General features: G+C 41.4%; 2 protein-coding genes and 1 long non-coding RNA gene across 4 annotated transcripts in view; 2 read left to right on the top strand and 1 right to left on the bottom strand.

The window, feature by feature from the left end:
- Positions 1–16,913, top strand: part of PIK3C2A (phosphatidylinositol-4-phosphate 3-kinase catalytic subunit type 2 alpha) — a 51,719-nt gene extending 34,806 nt beyond the window's left edge. For both annotated transcript variants that reach the window (XM_081168587.1, XM_081168586.1), the window contains exons 21-33: positions 412–504; positions 915–1,044; positions 1,649–1,785; positions 3,361–3,530; positions 3,936–4,092; positions 4,537–4,646; positions 4,832–5,039; positions 6,243–6,367; positions 7,516–7,633; positions 9,252–9,333; positions 10,921–11,030; positions 11,235–11,360; positions 13,586–16,913. In XM_081168587.1, the coding sequence (XP_081024713.1) occupies positions 412–504; positions 915–1,044; positions 1,649–1,785; positions 3,361–3,530; positions 3,936–4,092; positions 4,537–4,646; positions 4,832–5,039; positions 6,243–6,367; positions 7,516–7,633; positions 9,252–9,333; positions 10,921–11,030; positions 11,235–11,360; positions 13,586–13,768 (1,749 nt within the window). In that variant the 3' untranslated portion in view covers positions 13,769–16,913. The remainder of the gene's footprint in view (positions 1–411; positions 505–914; positions 1,045–1,648; positions 1,786–3,360; positions 3,531–3,935; positions 4,093–4,536; positions 4,647–4,831; positions 5,040–6,242; positions 6,368–7,515; positions 7,634–9,251; positions 9,334–10,920; positions 11,031–11,234; positions 11,361–13,585) is intronic.
- Positions 16,347–19,472, bottom strand: LOC308572482. The gene is made up of 2 exons (XR_014001772.1): positions 18,801–19,472; positions 16,347–17,548 (listed from the first exon to the last, which is right to left on the bottom strand). It is a non-coding gene; the product is annotated as an uncharacterized lncRNA (long non-coding RNA).
- RPS13 (ribosomal protein S13) lies at positions 19,464–24,815 on the top strand. The gene is made up of 6 exons (XM_081168597.1): positions 19,464–19,501; positions 20,151–20,199; positions 22,934–23,012; positions 23,542–23,711; positions 23,906–24,006; positions 24,629–24,815. The coding sequence occupies exons 1-6, from the start codon at positions 19,479–19,481 to the stop codon at positions 24,660–24,662; spliced, it is 456 nt and encodes a 151-aa protein (XP_081024723.1). The 5' UTR covers positions 19,464–19,478; the 3' UTR covers positions 24,663–24,815.
- The last annotated feature ends 451 nt before the right edge of the window (positions 24,816–25,266 follow it).

Here is a 25,266-nt window from a genome sequence, read left to right as displayed (position 1 = left end):
ATAAAAAAAGATACATTGCTAATAAGATACAAAATAAGTAACAATAAAAGGAGGGAGAATGAACAATATAGATAAATATGTATAGTAAATGCAAGCAGATTTTTTATTTAAAAAACTTTATAATACTGTTGGAACTTACTTTGCTATTTTTATAATGAGGCACTAGGGTTAGATGATACAATTCACATCTCTGTAAATCTGTCATCCTCACTTCATCAATATGGCCATGAGAAATAACAAAAAAATACTGCTTTTAAGTTGGGCTTCTGTATCCTTTGTGGTTCCCTTATTTGCTAGTTTAGCAAAATTAATTATAATATTTTCTTGTAAGGATAGTTGGAGCTCTTTGGTTGCCTTTGTATTGCTAGTTAGTCTGCTGTTGCAGTAATTAATGTAAATTGTATTTTGCAGGCATGTTCCTACTTCAGTTCTAATGCAGTACCTCTTAAACTTGCTCTGGTGAATGCAGATCCCTTGGGAGAAGAAATTAATGTCATGTTTAAGGTACAGTTTTTCAGCATGTGTTTGACAGACATATTTTTGTGGTAACATAAATTTGATAAATCTTTTAAAACTAGTTAGCTTTATGATACATACCTATGGCATGTATGGTTATTGCAGTAAAGTAATTGGGTGGGGGGCACCAATACAGCTACTTGCCAAGGGACCCTAGGTATGCCTCTGAAGGAGATATAGATGGCACCGAAGCCCTGAGCACAGAATGCTGTTCTCTGAGTTTCTGAGGTTTTTCCAGGCCTTGCCCATTCATCTTCAAATAAGAAGTACTGAATTTTCTAGCCAAACATCCATTTCTGGTCTTGTGTAGAAACGTAGTTGACTATGCACACCCCAGCTTATGACACATGTCCTGTTGAAAGTCATTCTCTCTATTTGCATCCTTACTTTTGTTCTAGGTTGGAGAGGATCTGCGTCAAGACATGTTGGCGCTGCAAATGATAAAAATTATGGACAAGATCTGGTTACAGGAAGGACTGGACCTGCGGATGGTTATCTTCAAGTGCCTTTCAACTGGCAAAGATAGAGGTGCAAACCGTTTGTAGTTCCCAGAGCATAATGCCTTCCATGCCATCTAGATTTTGGTCTGCTTTTCGTGTCTGTTCCCAGTGGGAACACAGCTTTAGCATGATTGCTCTAAAGCCTGTGCCTCAAAAGTATGTCTGCATTTGCAGAGCAAGCTAGAGGAGCACCTTGCAAGTGTAGTAGTAGCATCTTTGGGGGATGACATAGACTGAGCTATCTGCAGTTTCAGCTGTGTCTGAAATCAGTTGGATAAAGTGTTAACATGGATGTAAAGGAAATTCTATCCCATATGAAGAAATCTCAAATATATGATTGGAGAGGAGAGCTAAAAATTGTAAGGATTCTGCTGCTAGCAGCTTCTAAATCTAAAACTGTTAATGTCTATTTGGTTATCTATAAAGTATTGGTTTGATTTAAAGTTCAGTTTGAATGAGCACAGGTACAAATATTTCACGTCATTCAACATTATTTGTCAGCAAACCCTTTGGATTCACAGAAGTATTTCTTTAAAATGTTTGAAGTTAAGACTTAATTAAACCCATTCTAGAAATAGAGTACAAATCCTGTATGCCTGACAGTAAATATTTTTTTGCTTATTGGATTTAAGGTTTGGTGGAGCTTGTTCCAGCTTCAGATACACTTAGGAAAATTCAAGTAGAGTATGGAGTGACAGGGTCCTTCAAAGATAAGCCCCTTGCAGAATGGCTAAGAAAATACAACCCTACAGAAGAAGAATATGAAAAGGTAACTTTAATATGCAACTGATTGAAATTCATGAGGAAAGAACAGGTGCCAGGGAAACGCAGATGGAGCCAGGCCACCTCTCCTCCTCCCTGCCCCCTGACTTTTCCTTTGCACACCAAGGATTACTGTCTGAGTCCTGCTTCCCTCTTTCCTTAGAAGAGCCCTACTGTGTCAGTCAGAAGTTTATCTAGTTCAGCAACCTGCTTCTTGCAGTGGATAGTCAGATGGCTTTATGTTTTTCATAAGCTTTACATTGTTTTAAAGTATATTTTATGTAACCCATTAAGAAGACCATTCAGTGAGCGGGAGGCTATAAGTAAATATGGCTTCAGAACATGAACTGATTATGATATGTAAACTGCCCTGTGATGTTTGGATGAAGGTGTACACACACACACACACACACACACACACACACACGTTATGAGATGTAGAGTAATCATTGCTATTGATAGCTCAGTGGGAGGGCACATATATTGCATACATAAAGTCCAGCTTCAACCTCTGACATCAGAAGCAGAGATAATGACGTCAATGTTTAGATCCTAGAAAATAGCTTCTGTCTGAACTAGATGGACAAGGATGTTGCTTAAGGCAAACTTTATTTTCTTGAGGAAAAAATGGTTAGTAGGCTTAGCTTAATTTTTAAAACTAAGATGCTAAATATTTATTCTAGCATTTATTTATTTTAAAAGGAAACTATTCTATTGTGCCTTGGGGTGGTCACTTTGGTGCTGCTAATGCAGCAGTTTGACTTCACCCCCAGAGGCACATTCCATTGTCTCTCGAGGCAGATGGATGCCAACCAACTAACCAACCAGATTCTGTTGTGATGTTTAGAAACTCCTGTTGAAGTACGTAACAGGTTTTTTAAAGCAAATATTACATATTGGAAAGAAAAGGAAGATCTACAGTAACTTTATTACAGTGGTACCTCGGGTTACATACGCTTCAGGTTACAGACTCTGCTAACCTAGAAATATTACCTCGGGTTAAGAACTTTGCTTCAGGATGAGAACAGAAATCGTGTTCCAGCGGCGCGGCAGCAGCAGGAGGCCCCATTAGCTAAAGTGGCACTTCAGGTTAAGAACAGTTTCAGGTTAAGAACAGACCTCCAGAACGAATTAAGTTCTTAACTTGAGGTACCACTGTACTATATTACTTTGATACTTTTTATTCTAATTTTAGTGCAATTTTTTCGTTACACTTCCTAATTGCGCATGTTTCCTATTAATTTGTAGAAGCCATTTTACTGTGTGCCTTAGTACACTTTTAACTTTTCAGGTTTTCTCTCCCCTAACCCTTCTTAACACTGCTAAAACATACTTGCAACACCTGGCACAAGATGGTGCTTACTCTTTTCCAGTTGATCATATTACCCTATTAACTTCTCAAAAATTAAGCAAAACTTAATGCAATCCTTAAAAGTCCCTAATCATGTTCTATTTGAGTGACTGGCAGTTCTGCTACCACGCTTGACCTATATATGATAAACCACAGGAGTATTCTCCAGGTAGTAAATTAGTAGTGAATTAGATTGAATCTAACTTAACATTTATTTTTTCCTTATACTAGGCTTCTGAAAACTTCATATATTCTTGTGCTGGGTGTTGCGTGGCCACCTATGTCCTAGGTATCTGTGACCGTCACAATGACAACATCATGCTTCGAAGTACAGGACATACATTCCATATTGATTTTGGAAAGTTTTTGGGCCATGCACAGATGTTTGGGAGCTTTAAGAGGTATGATTTCAAAGTAAAATTTGAGGCTTCACTATACAGCTAACTTTACAGCTATAGTAATAAATGGTCTTGAAAAGATCGATAGCTTTCTGTGGCAGTATGCTCTGTTAGCTGTAACTTTTCTTCCAAAATAATGTTAAATATGACAATGTATGATTGCCATACAGACTCTGCACCTGATAAATAGAGCTACATTGATCTTATTTCGACCTATGAAAATATACAAAGAAGGGAAGGGGGCTGTGGGCCACTGATACACTCTGAACCATTTGCTTACAGCAGTTGCTTCCTTCTCCATTTTGCACAATTTGCAGAGTTCCTGTGAAATTCCCTCAAGTTAGAAGTTTAGAAAATGAAATTTCAGTACTTAAAAATCTGTATTTGATTTATCTCTTCTTTCTAAAGGGATCGGGCTCCTTTTGTGCTGACATCAGATATGGCCTACGTTATCAACGGTGGTGAAAAACCTACCATCCGTTTCCAGTTGTTCGTAGATCTCTGCTGCCAGGCTTATAACTTGATAAGGAAACGAGCCAACCTTTTTCTTAACCTCCTATCACTGGTAATAGTTTTTGTATTGTTGGAGGTTTCGCTAAATAAGGCAAGAGGCTTCCTCTCCTCCTGCAACCTCTGTTCCGGACTGTCCCTCAATCTTCAGGGCATATTTTGGAAAAGGGGGTGCAGGATGCTGAAGCAGAGAGGAGAGGATGAGGAAGTTCTGTTTCTGGGAGGGGAAGTCAGTTGTGCAAGTGGGCTTGTAACCTTTGGATGTTTTCAAGTGAATGGTTCTTGTGCTTAAAGACAACTACGTAGTGTTAAGTGCAGGAAACTGCAGATTAAATTTATGTCATAATGACTGCAGTAATAAAATCTGGAAATGCTATTTTAAAATATAGTACTGGTTTGGGTTTGGTTTGGTTTGGTTTGGTTTGGTTTGGTTTGGTTTGGCTGTACCAGTGAATAATTGATCTTCTCCATTTTTAAAACATATCTGTTCACTCTATAGATGCTCTCTTCTGGATTACCAGAACTTACTGGAGTTCAAGACTTGAAATATGTCCAGGATGCTCTTCAACCCCAAACTACAGATGCTGAAGCTACAATTTTCTTTACAAGGTACCACTTTTTCCCTTTTCACAAAAACCTTATTTATGCATGTTCATCAGTTTTAATAAAGTAGGTGTGATCAATTCTGTGATCTATGAAAATAGTTTTCCTTTTTACTCCAATTAAGCAAATGTACTGTACATCTCAAAGGAAATGAACATGATCTGATTTTCCCCCACTTTTTTGTTTTTTAGGTTGATTGAATCAAGTTTGGGAAGTGTTGCCACAAAGTTCAATTTTTTCATTCACAACCTTGCTCAGCTGCGTTTTTCAGGCCTGCCTTCCAATGATGAGCCCATCCTCTCTTTTTCTCCCAAAACGTACTCGCTTAAACAAGATGGTCGAATCAAAGAAGTGTCTGTCTTTACATACCATAAGCGATACAACCCAGATAAATATTATGTAAGTATGTGGATCCATATGGTGTCTTAAGATTTCCAGGTTTTGCCATTTTTCATTTTATTATTGGTGCAACTTGCAGAGTCCTGAAGCTGTTGCTTCTCCACAAATATTGCCTATGTATTATCTAGGAACTTGACATCAGGTTCATCAAGACATTTAACTGTGGGGTGAAATAAGTAGTTTGTTACTTTATTAAGAAGGGTTCCAGCAGAGAGGCAGTTGGCCATGGAAAAGCTCCCTTCATACCATAACGGGATAGACTCTGAAATCCTTGTTCTTTTGCCTTGCATGCTTCTGCAGATCAGGAAGCCATGGCCAGTTCCTGTCTGCCATCATTCAGTGTTTATATAACAGCTTAGCAATACTATTTCAACAGCTCAGGATCCCAGGTTATGATCAGTCTGAATTGCGTTGTTCACAAATCTAAGTGCCAAGCTTTAATTCCACAATCTAACATTACAGTGGTGCCCCGCAAGACGATTGCCTCGCAAGACGGAAAACTCGCTAGACGAAAGAGTTTTCCGTTTTGGAGGTGCTTCGCAAAACGAATCTCCTATGGGCTTGCTTCGCAAGACGAAAATGTCTTGCGAGTTCCTGCGGGGTTCCCCCCCCCCTTTTTCTAAGCCGCTAAGCCGCTTATCAGCTGATCCAATAAGCCGCTAATAGCGCTAATCCGTCAATGGGCTTGCTTCGCAAGACAAAAAAACCGCTAGACAAAGAGAATCACAGAACGGATTCTTTTTGTCTTGCGAGGCACCACTGTACAAGGGAAGCATATTTCCAGGATAGCGTCATACAGTAGAAAATGAATTCTGTAAATGTTGGGTGGGCCTGCTCAGCTTTTTTGGCTTCCTGTTCATATACATAGTGTGCACACGCACCCTGTCACAGCAAACATAAAACCAATGTAACCTTGAAAATAGCTTGCAGCCTGTCACTGCTGTTTTTCTCATTAATGAAACTCCGCTTTCCTGCCCTCTTATGCAAGAGCTTTGAGGAGCTATAATTCTGAGGAAGAAACTTGTATACACACTTGCAACACCTGGTACTGAAATTATTATTGTTCTTTTTGTGTGTTTACATGCTAGAGACAATGACACTCTTTGCTTTCTTTTGTTGGATGATGGGAAATAGATAAAATAAAGAATTTATGTGTGTGTGTTTTTAAAAGTTATTAAAGTGTGTTCCTTTCTGATTTGGCAGATCTATGTTGTCAGGGTTTTAAGAGAGGGGCAAAATGAACCCACGTTCATTTTTCGGACATTTGATGAATTCCAGGAATTCCACAACAAGCTTGGCATCCTATTTCCTCTTTGGAAGTTACCAGGGTAGGTTCCTAAAAACTCAATTAAATATAAACAAAGTAATTTGAAATCCACTGAGCTTTCACGTTTTGCAACAATTAAATTTTCTCAGTAACACTAAAAAGTGGACATAGCAATAGTTCAACGTGTAAAATCTATGCTATGCCATGCTATCCCCATCAGCCATAGCCTTTCCTGTGAACTGAGGCTCACTTCCTGGGATTATACACAAGTGAAGTGTGAAAGTTAACCTTTTGTGAAATACATTTCCCCATGCATGCAGTACTCTTAAATTCCAGGAGCTAGGCTGTGAGTATACAACACTTTGTTGTAATTGGCCCTGAAGGAAAGTATCAAAGAAGGATACAGAACAGTCACTGTAGTTCCATAGCCCTAAAGCCTTCATTTATTTCAGTATCTCCTTAAGTGCTGTTGAGCTTTTTACTTTTTGTAAATGTAGTAGTAGCAGCTTCTCCCTGAAACAAACTGTATTTCACGACTCATTTTTTAATTGAGGAAAGCATATCATTTTAAATTAGTCTAAAATTCTGCCTGGGTCACAGACTGGTATACAATTTTCTGGCATTCTTAAAGATATGGTGTGTGAGAATGACTCAAAGGATGTTATAGTAACATACTAAGGGTAACATGCAGTGCTGGTCATTCACCATTTATTTCAGCAGGTCTGCTCTGAATATGACATAGATGTCACACACAGAACTTTGCCTAGTAATAGCTATTAATTGTTGCTCAGTTCTCTTGAGTAATGCAGACACATGAGAATTTATTTTCTGTATTTGTCATTTCATTTCTGAAAGGGACTATAACAGTTGATGATGCTTGAGTATTTGCTTTCAGTGATTTTAGAAAAGGGATTGGGGACAGAAGGGTGGAAAATATTTCCTTGGAGCATGTGTGTTGCCATGTTACCTTATACTTGGAGTACTCTTGATATAGTAACAAATACTGGACAGCTGACAACAGTATAATTTGCAGTGTTCCTTCTGTTCTATTGTAAGATTGCCCAAGCTTTTGGACCAACTCATAGATTATACTAGTATCTTGTCTTACAGTCTTGAAGTATTTGATTGTTTACTTCTGTAAAAGTTAAATACTGATTGTTGCTACTTACTCTTGTTATTAATGTTGTGTTCATTGTATCTATATTGCAGCTTTCCTAGTAAGATGGTTTTAGGAAGAACACACATAAAGGATGTAGCAGCCAAAAGGAAGGTGGAACTGAACAGCTACATACAAAGTTTAATGAATGCATCTGCAGATGTTTCGGAGGTAGTTCTACAAAGTACCGTATTTTTCGCTCCATAGGGCGCACCTGACCATAGGGCGCACCTAGTTTTTAGAGGAGGAAAATATGGAAAAAAATATTCTGAATCAAATGTTGCACTAAACTATTTAAAGGAGCAAAGCGGGCGGCTCCTGTCCTCTTTGCTGCTTTAAATGGAGCCTCAGAGGAGGGTAGGAAGGGGAACCATGGCTTATCTGAGTCCAGTTAATAATGCTGAGCCTGACCTATGGCCATCGAGATTAGCCTGGCCGTCTCAGTGGAAATCTGGGGAGGCTAGGGTGGACTTTCAGTGGTCAAAGTGTGGTTGTGTCTTCCTGCCCAGCATCTATTTCCTGCCCTCTTTCCCGCACCCTGTTTCAAGGGAAGCCAGCACCCTGCTTCAAGGGAAGGAAGCGGAGACATGGATCCTCTGCTCGCAACTGCAGTGGATTCCCTCCACTTTGAAGCAGGAAAGTGGGAGAGGAGCTGCTTACATGAGTGTAAGCTGCTCCCCTCCCACATTGCTGCTTTAAAGGGAGCCCAGGAGGAGGGAATCTGCTGCAGCCGCAAGCAGTGGAGGATCCATGGTCCCTTTCCTTCCCTCCTCCATGATTGCTTTGAAGCAGGAAAGTAGGAGAGGAGCTGCTTACACAAGTGTAAGCTGCTCCCCTCCCACTTTGCTGCTTCAAAGGGAGCCCAGGAGGAGGGAATCTACTGCATTTGCCAGCAGAGGATCCATGGTCCCCTTCCTTCCCTCCTCCGTAGTTGCTTTGAAGGAGGAAAGTGGGAGAGGAGCTGCTTACACGAGTGTAAGCTGCTCCCCTCCCACTTTCCTGCTTCAAAGCAATCACAGAGGAGGGAATCTGCTGCAGCCTCTAGCAGCGGAGGATCCATGGTCCCCTTCCTTCCCTCCTCCGTAGTTGCTTTGAAGCAGGAAAGTGGGAGAGGAGCTGCTTACACGAGTGTAAGCTGCTCCCCTCCCACATTGCCGCTTCAAAGGGAGCCCGGGAGGAGGGAATCCGCTGAAGCCTCTAGCAGCGGAGGATCCATGGTCCCCTTCCTTCCCTCCTCCGTAGTTGCTTTGAAGCAGGAAAGTGGGAGAGGAGCTGCTTACACGAGTGTAAGCTGCTCCCCTCCCACATTGCCGCTTAAAAGGGAGCCCGGGAGGAGGGAATCCGCTGCAGCTTCCCCCACCTCCCGCAGAAGCCGCACGCTCTTTAAAGGGGCTGCGCGGCTTCTCCTGGCTTTTCTGGGAGGTGGGGGGATTCCCCCACCTCATAGAAAAGCCTGCAGGAGCCGCACAGCCTTTAAAGAGGGCGCCGCTCTTGGGGGCTTTTCCCCCAGGAGGGAGAAGGGACTGATGTGGCCAGTCAGTCCCTTCTCCCTCCTGGAGAAAAGCCCGCAAGAGCGCACGAAGCTTGTGTGCGGCTCTTGAGGGCTTTTCCCGCCAGCCTCCTCCCCTGCATTCGCTCCATAGGACGCACACACATTTTCCCTTGCTTTTTAGGAGGTAAAAAGTGCGTCCTATGGTGCGATAAATACGGTAATATAAACATCATTGTTTTAATTCCTTTATGTTGGGTACTGTCACCTCATAATAACATTTTGTCTTTCCACATCTAGTGTGATCTTGTTTATACATTCTTCCATCCCATACTTCGTGATGAAAAAGCTGAAGGAATAGATGGAATAGCCAAGTGTACAGGTAAGAATATCACTTTTAAAGAAGAAAAGGCAACTTGGATCGTGTCCTGAAAAGTGAAAATATTTCTTGTAGTTACATTCTATCAAGCACAAAAAGGGAAATCATAAAGGCAGGAGGACAACTGTATTGAACTAGTTATTGAACATTTCAGTCATTCCCCCCCCCCCCGCCCCTGGTTTTTCCTAGCATACAAACCAATAATTCAAAATAACTTGAGTGTGAATAAAAATATTTACCTGTTTAAAGTGTCCTTGAAAGAGAATGTATCTCAAAACATTTACATTTGAGAGTTTCTTTTTCTATTTTAAAATACAAGTTCAATGATTTTGTGTGCTGGTTTTCTTCTCCCCTCCCCTTTTTTTGCTTCATTTCTTATTTTATATTGAATAGAAGAACCAGCAAATAGAATATATTTCAACAAATGTCACATTTCTCATTTTGTCAAAGAAGTCCACCCATGAATAAATGTCTCCCTTCTACACTCATCTGTAATTTAAGCTCTGTGGGAAATTGTCAAACCACAAACATATTGGTATAAAGTAGTGAAAGTTTTTGATGGAGAGGAGGTGAATTTGTTATCTAATAAAGTGTGTGTGATTTGTCCAGTGGGCTTTGTGCAGTTCACTCTATTTTGTCACTATCTCCTCAATAACAGTTTGTTGGATTCATCTCTGATAGTGTAGCCTTATTAGACTTTACCGATTGGTGGGCTCTGCATTGCTCCCAGGAGGGAGGAAGGAAGTCAGATGACACTGAGGGTTGGTTCAGGGAAAGAGTTCTTTATTTCTGCTCTCCAGAACAGCAGAAAGGCACTCGCGTGGTCAGTCCACAGCAAGTCCAAAGAAATGAGAAATTTCATGCAGTATGTATATCCTCCAGGCACCCTCTCCCCCTTCCCCAGGAATCCAACCACGTCAGCCTATACACGCAGGTTGACATCACATGTGTTCCTGCTCCGGTATTCTTAACAATAAAAGGGTTTTCCTTCCTGTACTTCTGACCATAAAAGGGTATTCCTGTTCCTACTCTTATCTTGGAGTAAGAGGTCACCAACTCCAAGAACACACTCTGGCGCTGTTCCCAGACTAGGTCTGTGCGTCAGTGTGGTCAGGACCTAGGCGTGTCATCCCTGTTCTACTGGAACAGCCAAGGTCATCCTTGCCGTCATGAACTGATAAAGGAGAGGGCTCTGAGCACTTGTTTATACAACCGGGTTTTTGTTTATACATTGACTCAGAGCTCGTTAATGGATTTTAGCTAAGGAAAAATAGGGATTTTGGTGCCTGTTTTAAACTGCCTGCACAGTCAGTTTTTGGTTTGGGAAACCCATTCCTTCAATAGTAATGTGATACTACATGTTGTCATTTCAAGTAGTCAGAACTCCATAAACTGGCCTTTTCAGGATGACCAGTACTGATCACAGAGAGTGCTTTTCTCTCACATCCCAGTTACCCATGGTGCCACTCTCTGATAGCAGGGAATGATTTTTCCTCTGTGGGAAAAGGGAATGACAAGTTCACAGGTTAGGTAACGTTCTGACTATGGAATGTAGAGGGAAATATCATTCTGCCTTTTCTTTTTTTTAAGATGTGAGCCCTTCAAGTCCTACCTCGGGCAAAGTAGGAGGAGAAGTTAAACTATCTATCTCCTATAGAAACAGCACTCTGTTTATCATGGTGATGCACATTAAGGATCTGGTATGTACAAAACTGGAAAATGCATATGATAGTTCATAGTAGATTTTGGTGACAAGTAGTTTGCTCTTACCAACAGTTATTTCTAAGGGTATTATCCCTATGATAAAAATCCCTGTGTTATTTAAACAGCAACGCCAGTGTCTTACTTTATTTCAGTATGGTTGATGGTTGTTTCTTACACCAGAGATGTGCTCTCATTCTCAGGTGACTGATGATGGCACAGACCCAAATCCATATGTGAAAACATACCTGCTTCCGGACATACATAAAACCTCTAAACGGAAAACCAAGATATCACGGAAAACAAGAAATCCAACATTCAATGAAATGGTAAGCTGAAATAAGCTATGTATAATATTCGGTGGCTTTTCAAAGCAAATCCATGTTACATAGCTATAACTGATGGAACACATCAGTGGGCCCCCATTGAATTGCCCCAATGGGAGTAAGAAACATACTCTAAATCACATCTATCCTGCAGCTGCCATAACACATGCTGTATGAAACAGCTTGGGGCCAGAATATATATATGTCTGGCTGTACAATTTTCCAATTGCTTTTACATCCAAATAGGCCTTAAGCTGTTAAGAGAAGTCTACCACCTTTTCAGGGTGCCCAGTGTGGATCACAGAGAATGCTTTTCTCTCACATCCCAGTTAACCATGGTGCCACTCTCCAATAACAGGGAATGATTTCAAAAATTGGGAAGTTAGCTTTATCCTTGAAAGCACTGTATCCCTGTTTATGAATTCGGAGTGGGAGAGGAGAGCCTCTTCTAAAATATTTTCTTCAAGCAAGAATCCAGTGCCAGGATTTTTCCTGAAAATCTGCCTCTTTAAAAAAAAATATTCTTAGTCTTCTGAATGTTACAGTTAAAACAATGGAATATGAAATTGGGGGTGAAGGTAGGGAAGGAACTTTGCAAGTCCATTTTTAAAGCTTATTTTTACAAGCCTGTTTTCAGTAGATCAAATCACTGAGGTCTTAAACTGTACACACTTGGGGGAGTGGGTAAAATCAATTTGGTTCACTGGTATTTACTTCGGAGTAGATACCCAAAAGGTTACAAAGGGCTTGTGCAGGCAATCTGGTGATCCTTGTACGTCCCTCTTCCTCTCTCCCTCCTGTCCCTCTACCCCAACAAATCTCTTCTGCCTAGGGGGTGGCAGACACTAGAAATACACCACTGCAACTGCATTTAAGCTAAGATGTTAGAATATTTGTGAACAATCCTTGACAGCAGAGCAAATAAGTCAATGACTAATTGAAGAATTTTTCATCTAATATAGGTGGGTGGGTATAGGTGGACATCTAAATCCATATATTCACAGCTGAATGAAACATTCCAGATATATTTATGGATTAATCTAAGGGTGTGCCCACGATTACAGATGTCCCCACATGACGATAATCTGTTGAGTGGGGATTTAAAATGAATGCAGACACTTGCTGTTGTAATCCCAGGGGATGCAGATAGGAAGTGTGTGCATGGAAATCCGGGACATGTAGCTATGTTGACATTGTCCCTTTCCAACTTTCATCACTAATTAAACTATTGCCCTTCAAAGGGTAGGTGCTAGTTCAGGGAGTGGAATGTTTTGAAACATAAATTAGTGAGCATATTCCAGGATTTAATAAAAGGATTTAAAAAAACAACAACAACCCAACACCATTCCCACTCTAAATGAATGAAGGTCAAAAGAAATACACCAGGATCCGTTCCAGAGCCCTGTTTGCATCCTGAAGCGAATGTAACATGCATGCACAGGTCACATTTTGCTGCTTTCGCGCATGCGCGTGATGTCATTTTGAGCGTCTGCGCATGCGCGAGCGGTGAAACCTGGAAGTAACGCGCTCCATTACTTCCGGGTCACCACAGAGCGCAACCCAAAAATGCTTAACCTGAAGCGTATTCATCCCGAGGTATGACTGTACCTTAAAAACATACATTTGTATTCAGGTACCAGCGGGTGGCGGGTACCAGCGGGTGGCGCTGTGGTCTAAACCACAGAGCCTAGGGCTTGCCATTCAGAAGGTTGGCGGTTCGAATTTCCATAATGGGGTGAGCTCCCATTGCTCGGTCCCAGCTTCTGCCAACCTAGCCGTTCGAAAGCACATCAAAGTGCAAGTAGATAAATAGGTACCACTCCGGTGGTAAGGTAAACTGTGTTTCCATGCACTGCTCTGGTTCACCAGAAGCGACTTAGTCATGCTGGCCACATGACCCAGAAGCTGTCTGCGGACAAACGCCTGCTCCCTTGGCCTATAGAGCGAGATGAGCGTTCAACCCGAGTTGTCTGCAACTGGACCTAACGGTCAGGGGTACCGTTACCTTTACCATATACCTATCTTCCATATGGCTGATTGAGGCAGAAGGTTACCTCAGTCACCCAGCAAATTGTAATAAGCCTAGGAGTAGAAAATAAAAGACGTATTCTATACAGGGATCTGTCTTACTCACCATCAGTTTTTGTAACTTAATCCTGGATGTTTTGTAAATAAACTGTCTTGGCTTTCATTGTTTATGAATTACTGTGTGGTTTTTTTATATATAGCTTGTATACAGTGGATATAGCAAAGAGACCCTAAAGCAAAGGGAACTTCAGCTAAGTGTACTCAGTGCTGAATCGCTGCGTGAGAACTTTTTCCTGGGCGGTGTCACACTCTCCTTAAAGGAATTTAACTTGAACAAGGAGACTGTCAACTGGTATCGACTTGCTGCTGTACCATATTTGTGAACCTGGCAGCTGAGAGAGGTGAAAATAAGAACAGAATTGAATAAACTCAACTTCACCCATATTTGGTCACTTTTTCCTACTTGAAGATAACTCACACACTTTAACATAAAACATGGCAATTTGGCAGATTGCTGTTGGACCAGCCTTCACAAAGTTTAAACAGGGCTTCTGGAAAACCAGCTCTGCTTCATGCTTTTACTGTAATAATATCCAAGCATTGCTGTAAATGAATTGTATAAATTTAATATCTGTGGATAATGAAGTTATAAACCTTGACTAGATGTTCCAAATTAAATCTAAGGGGTGTTTCTTTTTTAATTAAAAAAATAGATTAGATTCAGTCACATTTGAATTGCTTGCCTGTTGATACATTGGAAGCTTGCTTTATGCTGCTGTTATCGGACACAGTACCATGTCAAAAAATATCAAAGTAAAAAAAAAAGATTGCTCCTTGTCAGAAAAGAGTTAGTGGCTGCACAAACTGTCAAAAGGGAGATTTAAACAGACAGCTGGAGATACTCCTTAGTGAGCATTTGGACTCATTAAATCTCTTTGAGGCTATTATCAGAATGAGTGCCAGTAATGGAAGTAATAAACAATGGTGCCTTATTTTGTCATTCAGCTGCTTCTTATACCTCATTTCTGATAATTGTTTCTAAAACACTTTTTTATCCAGCTTTTTTTAAAAAAAAGAATGAATGTTTGCTCACATGGTTTGCTATATAAATACTTCATTTAACATTCCTCCCCCCTTTTATTTTATTCAGCTTCCTTAAGTCAAACTCAGATGGCACCAAAATGTTAAATGCTTATCCAGTTGACTTTGATCATTTTTGTGCGCCCGTAAGTTATACCTTGATAAACTGCCACATTAAGATATACATTGAAGCTATTTTATGCCATGGTTTGCTGCATAGCACATATTTTTCCAGAAAGTAAATGTTATGGGTTATGCATTATTTGGTAGGGATTCCATTTCCAGGTCACTTGAAAGAGCAGAAGAGCATCGTATCAGCTGCCGGTTGAGAATAAGTTGCACTAAAAACTTTGGGTGATGTGACTGGGCACAATAACAGTTTTTCAGTCTATGAGCACTAAAAGAGTAATCCAAGCACCTTACTCACTCCAGTAGAAATTGACTTGCTGAAATGCGTGGAAGATGCTCTGCACCACCTTTTAGTGGATTGCACTCTGAATCCACTGATTTTAATTGTATTCTAGTTTTCTACATTTGTGTGATACTTAGGGATAGGTTGCTATAAATAAAATTTACTAACTGGTAAAACGAAGATTTTAAAAAGCTGATGTAGGAAGTGTTTAGATTGCACCATGGCCAATATCCAATATTCGTCATACTTTGAGTATGCCCAGTGAAATCAATGGACTCATAATTTAAGTCCATTAATTTTATTGGGTCTACTTTGAGCATGACCTAGTTGGATATCACCTGATACATTTAAAGCTAAAGCCCAAATACTTCTGAATAAAGCTGATCTCTCAACTGTCCGTAATAATGAGCTTAAAGCAAAATTATGCAATGATAAAGGAGGATAAAGTAGACAATGACAATCTTTATTGCCGGGCAACTGAACTAAAATGTGATCTAATTTATTTACCCTAAAGCATAGTGAGGTCTCCATTTTCGGACCTAATACTAAAAAGGGCAGGGGAGAAATGGGAATAACATTTTGCTGCCTGAAATATTTGTGGTCCAATTGTACAATAAAACCTTGGAATATTTCTGTGTCAAAATTACATTGTGGCTAACAAAAGCTACTTGAGGTTTAAAAAGTCCTGGTTTTATTAGCTTTGAGTTCAGTATGTAAATAGTAACCTATATATAAACTAACTAGATTGTATTTCCTGCTCACTTGATGCTTTTTGAGATGCATTCCATTTCATCAATAGAACCACAACCAGACAGGAAAGTAAGACTACTGTTTTTGTGAAACGTTCCATTAAATTACTGGAAGCAATATGTACTGCTTTTTTGCAGTCTGCTACTAGAGCACAGTATGTTACAGCACAAAACGTGACATTAAAAAGACTCTTGGCTGGATGCTGGTTAGAATATGTATGCTGCCTTAATGGTAGCATTTGCCAGTGTTTGTCCATGCCTGTGCCTTTGCCCACCTTCACCACTTTTCAAAATAAAGTACACGTTGGTAGATTCTTAAACTGTTCTTCATTTACCATTAAAAACTGTAGAGGAACAACATTAATTTTGCATCTCTTGAATTATTTATAGTGGTGTGATACACAACAGATGATTATCTTAGTTTGGTATACACAAAAGGGGAGGAGGGAATAATTGGGTTAACATTTAACACTTTCGTGTTTTTAAAATGTGGTCTTACTGGCATTTTATACATTGTTAATCAAATAAAATCTTATGCAACATGTATGGACTGCAGCTAGAAAGAAAATTGTGTCTATGTACTTTTGAGGAAAACATCTTGCTGTAAGAAAAATGACCTCCACGTTTTCTGTACTAAATAACCTGGCTATGACTTTGCACTGAATTTTTTAAATATTACTGCTTTTTTATGATCTACACATATATATGAAAGCTCAAGAGATCTTTGATATTTCTCTATTTTTAAAATTAAAATGGTGCAGAAATCTTAGTATGTTGCCTTAAAAACCTGATTGCTCTTTCTAGGACACTATACAGTGCAGCTTTCAAATTGAAGAAATTTTATTTCTGGTATTTGCCGAGTTAGGGGCACAGTATAATGCAGAGTTATGTATGCTTAAGCTCATTTACACCAATGGACTTAAGTCTGTTTGTTTTAGATTGTAGCCTATGCATGTTACATGGAGGAAAACCATTCAGGCAATATAGCACCATTCTCACAATCCATAGGAATTTAATTTCCTTCTGTGCTTTGTACTCTCATACTGTGACTAAAAAATGTATGGCAAAGGTTCATAGATAATGAAATGCATTGGGAGCAAATGTAGAAGTTTGCCTTGAATTGTCTATTTATCTGTAAGAACCAAATACTTCAGTTATATTACACTGATAGCTAATAAGGATGTACAGTACAGTATTTCTATCAGTATCCTAACCCATAATATGTGGGTTAAATGTGACTCCATAACTGTCCTACAATTACATTAAACACTATTCTGGAATAAATAACGTATTGCCTCTTTTTCTACAAACACTGGTATGTGTGCGTGGGGAAGTAGAAAAACAAACAAGCTACGAAAATAATGTAGAGGCCTTGTAATAGATTTTACTATTACCCATTCACTTAGCAAAGCCTAAATTCTCTGTTGTTTGCTATTAGCAAATTTCTATCTTTGGCTACTACTTGTGTCTGGTTTGAAGTACAAAACTCAAAGCCACTGCATTTTTTGGAGTTGGTGGTTCTACAGCTCAAATAAGTCTGAGGGCACCTTTAAAATTTCATCAGCTTAAGAGTGCACAGCTGCTATATTTTCCTTTTCTGCAGAAAATGTAGACCAGCATTTGGTCACATTTTAAAAATTACTGCCGTATTGTCTTTATTTCACTATACCTGGCTGACTTTTGTGGCAACAGCACACAAAGCAAATACTCTCAGCGATTCACACAGTATGTTGGCTGGGTTTGCAAAACTGATGGCAGTTCTTTGAGTGCTTGGAATTTTATTTAAAACCATGCTGCCATTGGGCTGAAATTGGATGTGGAAGGGGCTTCCTATCCTTTTTTTCTTTGTGCTGTTTTCTGCTGAATAGCATCTCCACTCACTGCTTTTACTTCCTCAGTGGTTGTAAAAGTATAGCTGTTTCCTGCAAGAAAGGAAAATAGTCAAGAAAAACAGTTTCATGTCAAAAGTACATCACCTGAACATGCTCACATCTACCAAGCATAACAGCTGCCATTCACTAGAGTTTGCTTCTTTGTAATTGAATATGTAAAAAAATAAAAAATTGATATCTCTATTAATATCTCTATTAATACCTGGTCTTAATAGAGATACTGGATTCCTGTCTCATTACACATGCTAATCATCTGCATACTATCCCTTGCTTTTTCCTGTAGGACTAATTGCAGTCATTAACAGTCAACAGGTTTACCATACCCATTGAGTCAATCACCCATCTCCTCCTACCCTCCTGAGAAAAGCCCCACCCCACCCTCCCACTATATATAAGGGTTTGGTGACTTCTGTTTCAGTGTATCTGAAGAAGTGTGCATGCACACAAAAGCTTATACCAAGAACGAACTTAGTTGGTCTCTAAGGTGCTACTGGACAATTTTTTAAATTTTTAAATATATATTTTGACTGCATCAGACCAACACGGCTACTTACCTGCCTCTTTGTAATGTCAAATATAGTGCTTGATTGGACAAGCAGGTGGTTTGCATGTTAAATATTATGGATTAGTAATTGCAGAAAACACTTGTTTCCTGTAACAACAGACATGGCCCAGCACATCCAGAGCTCAACACCTTTAGATCATAGCTGTCAACTTTTCCCTTTTCTTGCAAGGAATCCTATTCAGAATAAGGGAATTTCCCTTTGAAAAAGGGAAACGTTGACAGCTATGCTTTAGATGCAAGTTTATTTTAAAAGAAAAAATACACAGAGCATGAGATTCTTAATTTCTGGTTGTTGGCTCAAGCCCTGCGTTGGGCAAATAGAACTAGGGGTTCCAATTTTACAATTCAATGAAAACATACAGTACTGTGCATGGTAGTCCCTTCTGGAAACTATACTGTAGGTGTCATGGTAGTTGCATTACAGCACTACACATCAGCGCTCTAGCACAGGTCAAGCCAAGGAACTCAGTTACTCTGTTTTACTGTCTCCATATTTCAGATGGAGGTGGAGGTTCTTATTAAAACATGGTTTCATAATATACAGAGAGAATATATATATACACAGGGTGGGAAAATGTCACCTGAGGAAACAAGTTCTGTGCCTGCCTTATTTGACTGTCACCTCTGTAATCAACATTTGGGAGAAAACAATGTTCAATCTGAAATATAGACAGGCTATGCTCAGAGTATCCATATGAAGAAATAGACCTCTCAGACACTGGGTCTTCTATGGAACCTGTTGCTCCATCCCTGCAAAAACAGCATAGAAGCGATCGATCCTCTCTGAGGGTTAAAAAGAAGCGCCCTTGGTGAGCTCTGTGAAGAAGCCCCTGCCCAGGGAGACTGTGTCATTTGTCACAGCAGCTGTTTCTGATATTTCGCATCACTATGAAGTGCGTAATGAACCGTATCGATTGGTTTTAAGGAATCTGTTCTTAGTTTTGCTGATGTGCTACTGCCCTTTCGATATATAGCGCTTGTAACGCTTTATGTCACTTAATTTGAATGCCATTATTTGAATGGCATCTGGAGGGTCGCCTGCTGTTCTCTACCGGAGCCTTTCGTCACTGAGGTGTAGTCAACCCCTGTTGGGATCCACTAAGGCTCTTATGGCCACTGGCGCTGAAAAAGCCCCTTCCCGCCAGCCGCGCCCCCCACCGAGCGTCCCGCGCCTCCAGCTCCCTTCCCGCGAGTGAAAATAGACCGGCTGCGCTGCCCCTCTAGTTGCTGCGAACTCTATGGCTCTAGCGAAGCAAAATGGATGTCTCCAAACAAAACAGGAAACCCGAGAGCGGCGGCGGCCGAGCGCGCTGACGTCACTTCCGACTGCAGGAAAGGGTAGATCTGCGCGGCCGCCTCGCTTTCCTCTTCCTTTTCGCCGCCGCCGCCGCCATCATGGGTCGCATGCACGCTCCTGGGTGAGTCGCCCGCGGAGCGGGGAAAGGAGGCGAGGGCCGGGGCTCGAGAGGAGGGCGCTCTCTCTAGCGCTCCTGGGGCCGGGGGGAGCTGGTGGGGCCGGGCTATGGGCTGGCGGCGCGTTGCTTCGGGGCCCTTTTCTCGGAGGCCTCGAGGAGAGGAGCCGCCTTGTCTCCCGGGTGTCCATGGCCGGCCTCGGCCTCGCTGTTCCTGGCTGACCATTAGCCTGGGGCTGGATCTTGGGGCTCATTGCGAATGGAGACTCAGGGTGGTTTTCACCCTGGGCTTCCCGACTTTCTCCCGGGGAGGCCTCTGGAGTCGGGTCGCGGGAAACCGCCACGCTTGGAGACGTGGGCTCAGACTTGATTTAGTAAAAATGAAATCGTCGTGGGGAGTAACTTTCCTCCCTCCCTTTTTATAAAACCAGAAAATAGTGAGGCTGTTGTAGTTCAAGAGTTTTTATTTTTCCATTGGTTTGACTGCACACGGTACGGTCTTGGAAGCATCACGGGTGGTCATAATATTTATGGGTTGCTGCTGCAGCAAGTTGGTGACTGTTGGGTATCAGATAATGAGCTGCTTGTCTGCCGTGTTTCTAGAAATGCATGTTCTAAACTTTATACACATTTCCTTCGGTTTCTTTTCCCACAGGAAGGGCCTGTCCCAGTCTGCCTTGCCCTATAGGCGAAGTGTGCCCACAGTAAGTAATATCTTCAGTTGTTTGTGATCCTGCTTTGGCTTAACATATGTGGGGAATGTATTATGTTGTACAGTCAAATAATATTCAAGTGGGTTGCCATTGTAGAAAACTATTTTGGCCTACAGTGTATAGATTAAACAGTGATGCTATCATGCATTTGTCAAAGTGTCCTGTTTTCTAAAAGCTCTTAGTACAGCAAAGTACTCTCTAAAGTGCTGTTCAGCAGGTAGTTAAATAATAGGCAAGCCTTTCTCAAATATTTATATTAATGAAGCACACTGAAATTTGTCTGTGGCTGCAACTGTATATATTCAGTTTAGCGTGGCACTGGAAATGGTTTCAAAGGTAAGAACATAAGAAGAGCCTGCTAGATCAGGTCAGTATCTTGTTCTCACAGTGGCCACCTAGAAGCCTGTGGGAAACCTGCAAGCAGGATCTGAGCACAAAGGCACATTCTCTCCTCCTGTAGCTTTTAGCAAGTGGGGTGGTGAATGCTTCCCTCCATGAGGGAGCCTTTCCAGACCCGCTGAAAGAGGCGGTTATTAAACCGCTTCTTAAAAAACCATCTTTAGATGCGGCCACGATGGCCAACTATCGCCCAGTCTCAAATCTTCCATTCTTGGGCAAGGTGATTGAGCGAGTGGTTGCTGAACAACTCCAGGCACGCCTGGAAGAAGCGGACCATTTGGATTCCTTCCAGTCGGGATTCAGGCCTCATCACGGGACTGAAACTGCCTTGGTCGCACTGGTTGATGATCTCCGGCGGGCTAGGGACAAAGGTGAGAGCTGTTTCCTGGTTCTGCTGGATCTCTCAGCGCCGTTTGATACCATCGACCATAACATCCTTCTGGACCGTCTTGAGGGGCTGGGAGCTGGGGGCACTGTTATACAGTGGTTCCGCTCCTTCCTCCTGGGCCGTGTTCAGAAAGTGGTGGTGGGGAATGAGTGTTCAGACCCCTGGGCTCTCACTTGTGGGGTGCCTCAGGGTTCTGTCCTCTCCCCCATGCTTTTCAACATCCACATGCAGCCGCTGGGAGAGATCATCAAGGGGTTTGGGCTGGATGTTCATCAGTATGCGGATGATACCCAGCTCTACCTCTCTTTCAAATCAGAACCAGTGAAGGCGGTGACGGTCCTGTGTGAGTGTCTGGAGGCGGTTGGAGGATGGATGGTGGCAAACAGATTGAGATTGAATCCTGACAAGACAGAAGTACTGTTTCTGGGGGACAGGAGGCGGGCAGGTGTGAAGGATTCCCTGGTCCTGAATGGGGTAACTGTGCCCCTGAAGGACCAGGTGCGCAGCCTGGGAGTCATTTTGGACTCACAGCTGTCCATGGAGGCACAGGTTAAATCCGTGTCCAGGGCAGCTGTGTACCAGCTCCATCTGGTACGTAGGCTCAGACCCTATCTGCCCGCGGACTGCCTCGCCAGAGTGGTGCATGCTCTGGTTATCTCCCGCTTGGACTACTGCAATGCGCTCTACGTGGGGCTACCTTTGAAGGTAACCCAGAAACTACAACTAATCCAGAATGCAGCAGCCAGACTGGTGACTGGGAGCGGCCGCCGAGACCATATAACACCGGTCTTGAAAGACCTACATTGGCTCCCAGTACGTTTCCGAGCACAATTCAAAGTGTTGGTGCTGACCTTTAAAGCCCTAAACGGCCTCGGTCCAGTATACCTGAAGGAGCGTCTCCACCTCCATCGTTCTACCCGGACACTGAGGTCCAGCACCGAGGGCCTTCTGGCGGTTCCCTCACTGCGAGAAGCCAAGTTACAGGGAACCAGGCAGAGGGCCTTCTCGGTAGTGGCGCCCTCCCTGTGGAACGCCCTCCCACCAGATGTCAAAGAGAACAACAACTACCAGACTTTTAGAAGACATCTGAAGGCAGCCCTGTTTAGGGAAGCTTTTAATGTTTGATGTATCACAGTATTTTAATATTCTTTTGGAAGCCGCCCAGAGTGGCTGGGGAAACCCAGCCAGATGGGCGGGTTATAAATAATAAATTATTATTATTATTCGGAAGCATGTTGCCTCTGACCATGACGGAGGAGCAAAATCATCATGGTTAGTAATCATTGATGGTCTTAGACAAATTTGTATAATGTCATTATGATACTGGCAGTTTTATTTTCAATTACTTTCCTAATGATCCCTAACATGGTATTTGTCTTTTTCGCAGCTGCCACAAACTCAGTTACTCTCTTTATCAACCTGTCTACTATGACCACAAAATTTCCTTCCTAGTCAGTCTCTGCTGGTTCAGACCCCAAGAGCATATATCTTTATACTCCTCCCCCCATACACACATGTGCCTCTTTATAATTTTTCACACTGAATTACATTTGTCACTTTACTAGTTTGGAGTAGTCCTTTAGGATCTCTTTACAATTTCTTACAGTGTTCCTGAACAAAAGTGGTATACATTTGTACATATGTACAATTTAAAAGCTAGCAATTAAAACAAAAATGCAACATAAAACAGCATAGCAGCCACTGTGGGTTACAATGCAACCCACCACTATTTTCTGAAAACAAATGCTACAAGAATATGCATTAAGATTTAGCAGAGAGGTTTGTTTGAAAGACTCCTAGACAGTTGCATTTTCTAAAACTGCATTGATGTAATGTATTGCATGGTTAATGTAGTCCCAATTTGAGTCTGGGTGTTGGTTTATACTACCAACGTAAACTATGTGTGAACTAATCCGGCTCACAATTGAATTATTACAGTGGCTCAAACTTACTTCTGATGATGTCAAAGAACAGATCTACAAGTTGGCGAAGAAGGGCCTAACTCCCTCACAAATTGGTATGTTGAGCTAATGTACCACATTTGGCAGGTATTACTCCTGTTGGCTACATAGAGTTTTTACAGTTCTAGTTGTGTTGCTTGACTATTGCTAGTGGAGTGCTCAGTTGTAGTGGTATAGCTGCATCTCTGTCTTGGGTTAAGCATATAAGTCTTAAATCATGTGTAATACATGGGATTGGAGCTTTAAGTGTGTGTGTGTGTGTGTGTGTGTGTGTGTGTGTGTGTTGCTAAGTAAATATTTCAGCCCATTAAATTTCAAAGATTTATTTGGTTTCAGCCCTCAAATTCCATTGCTTCTAAAATTTCAAGGTGCTGTATAGACCCATCAAGTACCTGTATTTCTGAGTGTGCATAGCACTGTTTTGCTCAGGTTGCTCTCTGTGATAATTGTTAGAAACCATTTTTTATTTCCATCAGAATAGTTCTCCCTTGTATTGACTAATAATTCCTTGGTAGAGTGAGCATTTCCAATCATAGCTGAGTTGTCTTGTATTTCTAAAAGTGTGTAATTATTTCTCTGTTTCAGGTGTGATCCTCAGGGACTCCCATGGTGTTGCCCAAGTTCGTTTTGTGACAGGCAACAAAATTCTAAGGATTCTTAAATCCAAAGGACTTGCCCCTGATCTTCCAGAAGACCTTTACCACTTGATCAAGAAGGCTGTGGCTGTCCGTAAGCATCTTGAGAGGAACCGGAAGGTAAGCTGGATATACTCCATCCTCAAGGTTATAAAATGCAACCTGCAGTTGTTCTAAGAACAATTACAGAAGGTCATGCCTCTAGGTTGGGGTAATCCATTATGTAAGATTTCACTGAATATCCCCTTCCCTTTCTAGTTAGTTTCTTTTGTTAAAAAGCAGTATTTATAAGAAAATTGGTTTTCCCTCCTTAGGATAAAGATGCCAAATTCCGTCTCATTTTGATTGAGAGCAGAATTCATAGGCTTGCTCGTTATTACAAGACCAAGAGGGTACTCCCACCTAATTGGAAGTAGTAAGTATAATTTGCTCTTGATCCTGGTGTAGAAATTTTCCATGAAGAAAAAAAAAGTAGGCAGCAGGTTTCAGTTTCCTAACCTTATGACATTGGATTGGGGGGGGGGGGAGATAGCACTTACACAAGGAAAGCTGCTGTCATAATGTTCTAAACATAAAATTTCTCTTACATCTGATTTGACAATAGACTGGCTACCTGTAGGCTCAGTTTTATTTTAAAGGGTAATGTAGCCATTAAATGCAATTGAGATATGCTTCTGTAAAAGAACTCTTTCCAGCCCAAGTGAGTACTGTTGGTCTACAGGTGCTATATATGTAGTACATCTCTAACAGAATAACTTGTTAGAAATATGTGCTAATCCTGTTAACAGGTATACTAGGCTAGATTTCCTCCATAGTTCTTTAAGCATTCAGTTGCTTCATTTGCAGATTGCTCACTGTGATGATTGTGTTCCAAACATTCGTAGTTTCCACCAGAAAGGTTTTTCTTTTGTGTTGGCTCAGCCCTTCCTTGGATGTCTGAGTGAGCCGCTGGAATTGTCATAAAATTCCTAAATGCAGTCTTGTGGGTGTTGCACTTGCCACATCTTGACATCTCTCTTTTGCCTCCCTCTGTCTAGTGAATCATCCACAGCTTCTGCTCTGGTGGCGTAAGACCTGTTCTATTCACCGAGGGATCACATTGGTCATTTTTTGTGTCCCGTGCAATGCCTCTTCAGAGAAGGATGCCGTAGAGCTGTCTTATTTAAAATTGGCAGAATAAGATGTTATCTTGACCATGTGAATAAAAATCTGTTTTTTCCACCAGATTTGTAAAGATTTCTTAATGTAAAACTGCTTTTGTGCTGCAAATTAATTTACATGAGTTGTAAGCCAGTAGCAGATTGTGGGATGGGGTGGAGGTGCTTACCTTACCTCCTGGCAGGTGAATCACTGCAGCTTTCTGAGAGAAGCAAGATGGTGGTGATGCAAATGCACCAGCACAGCTAATGTGGTGGTGGCAGCGGTGTATTTGCACCATGCTGTTCTCCCTGCCATGCCCTTGTTTTTTGGTAAGCAGCAGTGACTTCCACTTCACTATCTGCTACTGTATAAGATTATAATTGAAGGATGCAAATGTTGACAATATATTTCGTTCTAGATTGGAGAGTGTTCCATTTGCAAATTGAGTATTAATGAAATTTTGAGACTTGAATGTAAAAACAGCCAATAATGGCTTCCTTCTTGCAGTTGCCTATTTCCAAGGGTTGTGCAGTTT

The sequence above is a fragment of the Podarcis bocagei genome, assembly GCF_964188305.1.
Source record: "Podarcis bocagei genome assembly, chromosome: 1".
Taxonomy (NCBI): Eukaryota; Metazoa; Chordata; class Lepidosauria; order Squamata; family Lacertidae; genus Podarcis; species Podarcis bocagei.
Note: the sequence above shows the minus strand (reverse complement) of the source record. Positions and strands in the feature narration are given on the sequence as shown.